A 9,399-nucleotide genomic window follows, 5' to 3' on the forward strand; every position below is an offset into this window, starting at 1 on the left:
GAGGTGTCTCCATCCAAACCCCATCCAAGAGCAGAGTGAGGTGTTGGTCCCCGTGGTGATCCAGGATGTGGGCGCTTCGGGAGCAGCTGGATACGCAACAAGGCGGGAAAGAAATTCCATGCAGGAAGATCAGGCTCCAAGCACATCACCCCCGCTCCCTGCCAAAGGGTGGAACTGCGGGAAAAGCCCTCAATTCGGATACTTCTTCTCGCACCTGGAATAAAGACATTCCAGGCGGGAATGGCCGGGGGCGGGGATGCTCAGGCAGCACTCAGCACATCAGTACCCGGTGACAGCGAGGACAGAGGTCAAGCTCTGGGCTAATCCAGCGACAAATTACCCGAGCTGGAGCCATCCCCCTTCCTGTGGGAAGCGGCTCCAGGTCCTGCCAGGTCCACCCCGCTCCCAAAAGCGATGGAAAGGGAACAGGGATGGTTTTCAGTGTCCATCCCAAGCCCTTCAGTCTGTGACCACCCTGGGTGACAACAAGGCCCGAGGGATGGGGACAAGGATGGGGACAAGGGGGTCTCAGCAAAGATGCTGTGGCTGGGATGTCCCTGCTGCTCCCAGTCCCACAGGATGCCCCATCCCAGCTCCCAGAGCCACCTGGAGCACTCCAGGGCAACCAGCAGGAACCGTGGGGGCTCCAGGGGCAGGGAAGGACCCTCAGAGGGCACAGCCAGGTTGGGTGGCCCATCTGAGAGCAGCTGGCACCAAACCTGGCACATGGAGATCCCTGGGACAGCGCTGCTCCCAAAATCCTTCCCAGCACCCCAACCCTCCTCTTCCTCCAGCTCCAGGCCCTTCTCCCACCCAGCTCCGTGGACACCGAGTTCTCTCCGTGCAAACGTGCCTGTGCTGCCTCTCTCTCTTTCTTTTTTCTAATTTTTTTTTTTTTCCTGTTCTTGGCATTTTGGTGGAGCGAGATAAGAGCGAAAAACAACAGAGCTGCCCGGAGAGTGAAAAAGGGAGATAGATAACGCAGATACCGACTCCTACACAAAACAGTCCTGGCTTTATCTCTGCTTTTTATCACAGTTCCCCTAAAAAAAATAAAGAGAGCAGCCCAACTGGAATGGGGCAGCACATTAAAAAATGAACTTTATACTGTTTGCTCTTTAGTTTTATATTTAGATGAAACAAACTCAGAGGCTCGTGGTCAATACCTTCTCCTAACTAAGAAGTCTGGAAGCTCTGTTTGCTCCAGTGGGGACGAGTGAGGAAAGCCAAGGAGTTGAGTATGGATAGGGCAGAGGGATGAGGCTGCTCCAAAGTATCCAGGGCAGCATCCTGCAGCAGAAGCAGGGAGGTGGATACAGAAATGGAGATGCTTCACAAGCATCTCTGGTGCATCCAGGTGGGGACAGATCCCACCTGAGATGGCCCAGCCACCACCAGGATCAGCACGTGGCACAGCTGGCAAAGCCCAAGCTGCCCGTGATGGGAGCAGGTCCCTGGGTGCAGGAACAGCATCTCCATCCCAGCACAGGGCTGCCCTACACCCCAAAAATCCTTTGTCCCCCCATTCCTGAGGGCACCTCACAGGGCTCTGCCTTCCAGCTGGGAAGGGCATTTTGGAGCAGCAAAAACCCAACTCCCAGGGCACGGCCAGAAAGAGGGAAGGAAAGGGAAAAAAAAAAAAAAATGGACTGGAGGTTTTTCCCTCCCCTCTCACTCCCTTCCCTACCTTCTTTTTGAAAAACATAATTTATCTGTGTATTATCAAGAAATCCAGACACTTTAATCAGTGAGCTATGAAGTCAGTATTTCCATTCTTATCTAGCGGAGGAGTGGAAATGGAGAGCAGATAGGCAGCTCCGAGCCCGGCCGTGGTGGGGAATGTTAATGGGAGGAGCGGCGGAGCCATTGGCTACCGAGCCGCCGCTATCGCTGCCATTATCGCGCCCTTATCGCCGCAACCATCGCAGCGCAGTAATGGGGCCAGTTCAACTTTCCGCATTATCATAGGAGCTGCGAGTAGCATGAGAGGCCTCGGCTGGGAGACGGAGAAGAGAGAGAGCGGCCAAACTTCCCGGCGGAGCAGGGAGGGGAGGGAAGAGCGGCTTTTCCTGCCGTGCTGAGGATGGGGATGCTCTGCCTGCTGCTGCGGGTGTCGCGTTCCGAAAGCGGTGGGTGCTGTCCTGGAGGAACGTCTCCAAAATGCCCAGGACTGACCCCATCGAGCATCACAAAAGCTCTGGGTATCAACCCTAAGGCACTTCCCCAAACCCAGGTACTGACGCAGAGAAGTATCCCCAAAACAGCAGGCACCAATCTCACCGAGCATCCCAAAACCCTGGGTACCATCCCACGGCACATTCCCGGAGCTACAGGGACTGACCCTGCTGAGCATCCCCAAAGGCTCAGCAAGCCTTAAGGTGCATCCCCAGACTCCTTCAAGCATCCATAAATTCCTGGCACTGACCCCAAGGCTCATCCTTAAAGCCTCCAGGCACTGAATCCGTGGGGAATCCCCAAAGTCCAGAGTGCCAAACATGCCCAAAATTCTGGGCATCGACCCCAAAGCCCATCCCTAAAGCAAGGGGTACCAACCCCATCAAACATCCCCAAAGCCTGGGTTTGCATTCCCAAAACTGCAGGCACTGTTCCTAAATACTGCCAAAGCTCCACGCACTGACCCCACTGAACATCCCAAAAATCTGCAGGCACTGACCCCATCAAACATCCCCAAAGCCTGGGTTTGCATTCCCAAAACTGCAGGCACCTTTGCTAAACATTCCCAGAACTCCAGGCACCGACCCCATTGAACATCCCAAAAAACACAGGCACCAATCCTAAATACTGCCAAAGCTCCAGGCCCCGACCCCAACAAACATCCCAAAACCCCACGCACTGACCCCAAAATCTCGTGGCCATGACCTTCCTGAGCACTCCCAAAGCTCTGGGACCCCGACCCCGCTGAGCATCCCCAAGCCCTGGCACTGACTCGAGGCGCATCCCCAAATCCTGGGGTCAGGCTCCCGGCCGGCCAAGGCCGAGGGAAAACAATGGATCTACATTTCATCAGATGAACAAATCCGAGGAGCACATTTCCTCCACGCGCTATCGAACGGGAGATGTCAAGAAAATATGTTGATGTGAGAAAGAGGAGATAAAGAATTATTTTGGAGGAAAAAAGCCGTGGAAGGCTCTTATCTGGAGTGACTCATAGGCACACACTCCTTAACCCCACTGCAGCCCAAGGTCAGCAGTTGCATTCCTTTCGGCATTTCAGCCCTTCCAAAAAAACATGTTGCTGCAGGAACAATGTGGAGCCTTTACCGGGCAGCCATCGGAAGAGGGAACTGTATTACCCCGAAACACTTGAACTTTCCTGATAAAAGGAGCAGCAGGACACAGCCCGGCCAAGCTGGAGCGGCCAAAAGCCCTGAGTCAGGCAGCAAAAGCAGTCATGGGATGTGGCGCAGAAAAAAAAGGGAGATACTGGCCTCCTGCTCCCATTGCTGCTCTTCTCCAAAGTGGGGGAGCTGATTTCTTGGCCCCACGGGAAGAAAAATCCACATCCTCAGCACGGGGAAGAGGTGGAGCGCAGCGCAGGGCTGGCACAGAGGCCTTTTCCAATTCATCTCCTTCAATGCTGAATTCCGAGAAGCTCCAGGTTCCTCGCTCCTGCCGGCTCCTCACATCCCTCTCTCCGGGCAGCATCGGCTCTCAGCCCTGGCTGTGCCCCCATGGAAGCTCTGGGCTGGTTTTCCCTCCACAGCAACGCCCCATCCAGTGTTTTCCAAGGTGGATCACGGGTTTTTTGCAGCAGGACGGATGGAAAACATCCTGAAAACATCCTCTTCCTTTGGCCAGCACGGCTGCGTTTGACCCCAAATCCACCAGGCAGGGCCCAGCAGCTCCATCCCCAGCCCTGCTGCTCCCACTTTGGGCAGCGTGGTCCTTTCCTTTCCCAGGGATGTGGGGGTCCCCTCAGGGCTGGGAATGTCCCACAGCACGGAGATTCCTGCGCCAGGATGGACGTGGACAGGGTGATGCCTTTGGGGTGATGCCAGGGGGTCCCGCTGGCATCCCAGGGGCTGCCCCTCTCCAGGAACTTCGGATCACCTGTGCCGTGGTACTGCCTCCTTGCACAATCCCTGCAACACCCGTGGGGAAAGGATTGCTTTCCTCCCAAGCCCTGATTGCCGAGCTGGCCACATCACAACTTGGCCAAAGGGGAAGCTGCAGCTTGCTAGGTGGCCTCGTGATTCACCACGGAAAATAAGACCTTGCCCAACCTCGCCACTTGGGATCCCGAGGTGTAAATCCCAGCTGGAGGTGGCTTCCCCGGGATGCCAGGGACAGTCCATCACTGTGGCTCAGTGCCCGGGCTGGGGATGTTGTGGGGGTGTCCCCCGGGGGCTCAGGAGGAGGAAGAGCAGCAGCAGACACAAAACCAACCCAACCCCGGCGCCCACGGCCCTGGAAGGAGCTGCTGGCAAAGCCTCCCTCACCTCCCCGGGCCCTCGGCAGAACTGGTTTGGCCGTGGCCAGCCTGGCTCCAGCCCTGGCCCCCCGAGCAGCCCCCTCATCCTCCTCTGCTGCCCGCTGCAGAGATGGGGATGCCAGCAAGAGCCATGCTGGGCTGCACCCCTGGCACGGCCCCAAAAGGACTTGCAGGGCTCCCTGGCATCGAGGGATGCAGTGTCCCACGGCTGGCAGGGCACGGGGTGGTGGCACTGGCCAGCAGTGCCATTTCTCCCTTATCCATGGCGAATGGATTTCCTCCTCCGAGCCGTCCCCTTGGCCACCAGCTGCCAACCTTCTCCTGGAGCTGGGGCCTGCAGGATGCTCACACCCGCAGCACTGGCTGCGCAAGAGGAGGGAAACTTCTTCCAGCATCACCTGAGGCTGGGGCAGACCCTCCTCTGGCCAGGCAGCTGGGGCCTGCAGGATGCTCACACCTTGCAGCACTGGCTGTGCAAGAGGAGGGAAACTTCTTCCAGCATCACCTGAGGCTGGGGCAGACCCTCCTCTGGCCAGGAATGTGGGAAACACCTGGGGATGGCTGGGGGAACTCCCCACGGGGGGCTCTGCTGGGTGCACCCCACCAGCACCCCTGGTCCCTGCCCCATCCCACCCCACCCACGATGCTCCCCAGCCCTGGGAGCCCCCAGTGTCACCCACGGCACGTCCCAAGAGGCCGGTGACAGGCGGGCTGGGCAGAGCCACTGCGGGGGCAGCTGTGCCACAGGGCTCTGCCACCCGCACCCCTGCCAGCTGCCAGGAGCGCTCGGTGCCACCGCGCCAGGGCTGGCAACAGCCTCGGGCCGTTTGCACAAGAGGGGAGGGGTTGGCAGGCAGGCAGCGCCCGTGGGTGTCACAGACATGTGGGACACGGGGATGCCACCCTGGGGATGCCACGAGTGGGGTACAGGGGGGCTGGGAGCCTGAGGGAGCCCCGGGATGCGCAGAAAATTCCGGTTTTGGGAGAGGAGCTGGGAGGTCCTGCTGGGACCCGGCTCATCCTGGGAGCAAAACCTCCGCAGCCCACGGAGCACCCCGGGGTAGCACCTCCCCAAACACCCCCACCCCGGAGGCGCGGATGGGGAAACTGAGGCACGGAGGTGGCGGGGATGGAAAAGTGCAGCTGCATCAGAGCGCAGAGGGAAAAACAGGTTAAAAAAAAAAAAAAAAAGCAACAAGCAGAGGAGGTTGAAACACAGTCACCTGGAAGGGAAGGAGCGACTCGGGGAGGGAAGGCAGCGGGAAGGAGCGGGCAGGAGGCGTGCCGGGAGCATCCCACGCCACCGGCTCACCACGCCGCCGCTAAAAATAGACGCTGGCTTGGCCACTGTCATCTTTAAAAGAAAGGCAATTTTCCAAGCTCCCGGGGAAGGACGGCTCTCCCACGGCCACCCCCTGCCCGGCTCCAGCATCCCCTTCCCGGCACCACCGCCGAGCCCACGCGGGACCGGCGAGCAGCCGAGCGTGCAGGAGGAAAGGAAAAAAAAAAAAAAATAAAACCACCCGGCCCAGCGCACCCCATCAAGAGACGCGGCTTAACAGCGCAGATCGCACTCGTTATCTGACACCATCTAATAGCAATTAAAGAAAATCCACATGCAAAAATATGACGGTGTTTTCACCTCCCCCCCCAGCCCAGCCCGTGCGTTCGCTCGGCGGAGCAGAATGGGAGATAATCATCAAAAAAAGTCACAGCTCTCATCAAACTAATGCAACATCTGCAGCCGATAACAGGAGCTGGGAGAGCTCGGCTTCTCAAAGCACGTGGAGGGGGGAAACCACCCCACCACCTCGAGAAATAAAAACACACATGCAGCTGCCCCCCATCAGATAATTAAAGTGCCTGCGTTAATCACATTTGCAGTGGAACAAATTGTTGGAGCCCTTTTGCCCCTCTTTGCTGTGTTTGTTGTTGTAGCGAATCCTGCTCCGGTCTGGTGGGGAGAGATAAGTGGTCCTTATCAGCCCTGGCAATCTCTATCAGGATGGAGATCGGGGCTTGGCGCTTATCAGGAGCTCAGATCTACTGTAGCTGAGCGCAGAATAAAAAGGGAAAAGGAAAAAAAAAAATAACCAACACCATAAAAAAAAAATAACCACAAACAGGCCCCTGCAACTATGACAAAACATTCGCTTCCAGCTCGCTTAGGAACAAAAAAATAATGAAAAAATATCTGTATTAAAAGAACAAGGGAGGGGGAGGCACATCAGCGCGATGAGATCAATCTGCCGCTTATCAGGCTCCCCCATCGCAGGACCCGGCGCTGTGAAAGCACCGGCAGCTGCCAGAGCCTCGCTCATCAGCTGGGCGCCCGCGCTCCCATGTTTGAAGTTAATAAATATAACAGGCTATCTGGGTTGGAGATCAGCTCCTGCTCCCTATCAGCCCCTCACATCTATCTACCAGCAGAACAAAAGACAGACACACACACACAAAAAAAAAAAAATAGAGAAAGAAAAAAAAAAAATGAACCACCCCATAAGGCAGAAGCAGCTGCAGGGAGGTTGGTGGTACAGGCAGGGATGGAAAGAAACTGTCCTCTGCAGGCAGGAACCCCCAAAAATGAAAGGGAGAGATGCTCGGGGTGTTTTGCCTGATATCAAAAGCCACCATCGCGATGCAATCGGCTTTCGGAGCCTCCCCACGGTGCCACCGCCGCTGCCGGGGGGGCTCGGGGCAGGCGCCCCCGGCCCCGCCATCCCCGCACGGCTCCAGCCCGGAAAGGCACCAAGAAGAGGAAGGTTAAAGCAGCTGGTTAAATATAGTCCGGTGTCTGATCTTTGTCTTATCTCTGCTGGCGATCGCCCGCTCTCCCGGCGATCTCCCCGCGAGCCTTAATCTGCGCCTCGCATCGGGCTTCAAAAAAAAAAACCAAAAAAAAAAAACAACAAAACCCCAACCCCACAAGAGAAGGCGAAGGCAGAGCGAGAACATCGCGTCACCCAGGAAAATAAAATCAGCAGATACCAATCTGGAGGAGGTTTTTAATGCTCCAGCCGAGATGATAAGGAGGATAGACTTTGTGGAAACAGGTCCGGTCTGTACATGAGAGGAGTCTGGTTACCGGAGCCCTGATTCATGCATACCTTCCCTGATGGAGCAGCGGCAGGGCGCTCTCGCCGCGCTCGCCGCCTCTAATGACTGTTTTCATGTTGACACATACAGGAAGGCTTCCAAGCTCTCAGCTTTTAATCACTTTTGGCCATCGCCGGCGGCCTGAGATCAGCCTCCCACTTTATCATTTCTTCACATCTCTGCAGAAAAGCAGCAGAGGAAGGAGATACGAGGAGCCGCCGCCGCCCGGCCGAGCTGCCACGGCCTCGTCCTGCCCCAGTTTGCCCCGCAAAGTCCGCGCTGGGAGCGGGCATCCCGCAGGGAGCGGTGCCATTCCGCTCGCTCCGCTCCCAGCGCTGCCGGCTCAGCGAGCTGGGGTTACCCAGGCAGGGCTTTTTGCCGAAATAAAGCCGCGGAAGTTGGAGAAAGCCAAAGGAGAAAAGTATCCCGGAAAAAAGGAAAAAAAAAAAAAAAAAAAAAAAAAAAAAGAAAAAAAAAAGGAGGCAGCTGGGACTATTTTTAACTCTCCCCGGGTAAAAGTCTAGCTGAGCGTTATCACCACAGCAATCACCCCAGGCAGGGAAACAGGTAGGTGCAACTCAGCCTTGCAATTATTTCAGGAGAAAGATAAAGGTAGATTATCACATGGTGGCCAGCCTTCCCTATCCTCCCATCTCCCTCTTATCACCAGCTTCCATCGACTCGAGGGGGAAAGAAAAAAACACACACACACACACCGGAGAGGAAGGAGAAAAGCCAAAGCTGAGCCCGGCACCAAAAAACTTCCAGCACTTCGCAGGATTTCTCCGCCTTGCTGGTACATCCTCGCTGGAGCAAAACGAGAGCCCGGCCGATGGGCTGGAGCGCGGGCAGCGCGACCCTCGGGAAGCACCATCCACTGCCCAGGGAGGGACAGGGATGTGCCCAAAGCCCCGGGGATCTGCGGCGCTTCCTCACGGCCGGTCCCACCCGGGCTGGGATGCAGAGCGGGACCCGGGGGGGCACTGCGCAGGGTGGAGGGTCAAGGACAGCGTGGCCGGTGGGGAGGGTGGCACATGGGGACGATGGGGACGGTGGCGCCCACACAAATGGGGGGTCCCTGTGCAGGAAGGGGAGCCCCGGCGGGGTCAGGGCGCTGTCCCCGCGGCGAGGAGCCCCTGGCAGGGCTGGGGTACCCCAGGGTGGATGGGGAGCCCCTGGCAGGGTGAGCGGCCCGCAGCCGGGGTGAGGAGCCCTTGGCAGGGCTGGGGTGGCCCGGCGGCGATTGGGAGCCCCGGGGGGGGGGGGGTTTGGGGGGCCCCCAGCCCTGGCTGCCGGCGCTGGATGGGAGGCAGGCGGGGGAGATAAGATCACAATTTCAGGCCGTCCCGACAGAGCGATGTTATCAGGACGGGACTTGCAGAACGGAATATTTTAAAGCCTTATCGGGGCCCCCATCGGGAGCCGGTACCGGAGCCACCGCGCTGGCGGGGGGGAGGCGGCGCGGGAGGGGGAGCGGCGGGGACAGACACCAAGGCAGGCGAGCGGCCGGTAGCGGGAACGGGCACCCACGGCGGCCGTCCCGGGTGGGTCCCGGGTGTGTCCCGGCAGTACCGGAGACACCGGGGGAAGGGGAGCGGGAGCGCTGCCGCCGAAGGGGTGGTGCAAAAATACAAGGAGGGGGGGGTGCGTGGTGAGGGCTGTGCGGCCAGCAGGGAACGGCGGAGAGGCTGCCGGTAGCGGCGACTCACGTTTGATCTGCCGGGGGTTGCTCTGTTTCCTCCTGGACATCGCTCGGCGAGGGGCGAGCCCGGCGCCCCGGCTGGCGGCTGGGCGGGCGGCAGGTGGGTGGCGGCGGGCGGGCCCCCGGCTGCTCGCATGCCCGCCCGCCC

The 9,399-nt window shown here is 58.4% G+C and overlaps 1 protein-coding gene across 1 annotated transcript in view; it reads right to left on the reverse strand.

The window, feature by feature from the left end:
- The window catches only part of ZFPM1 (zinc finger protein, FOG family member 1), a 35,057-nt gene extending 25,665 nt beyond the window's left edge, over positions 1–9,392 (reverse strand). The window contains exon 1 of the mRNA XM_041458866.1: positions 9,259–9,392. Coding sequence (XP_041314800.1) covers positions 9,259–9,298 — 40 coding nt within the window. The 5' untranslated portion in view covers positions 9,299–9,392. The remainder of the gene's footprint in view (positions 1–9,258) is intronic.
- Positions 9,393–9,399: the final 7 nt, after the last annotated feature.

This window comes from Pyrgilauda ruficollis, unplaced genomic scaffold (genome assembly GCF_017590135.1).
Source record: "Pyrgilauda ruficollis isolate IOZ18807 unplaced genomic scaffold, ASM1759013v1 scaffold13, whole genome shotgun sequence".
In the NCBI taxonomy this organism is placed as follows: domain Eukaryota; kingdom Metazoa; phylum Chordata; class Aves; order Passeriformes; family Passeridae; genus Pyrgilauda; species Pyrgilauda ruficollis.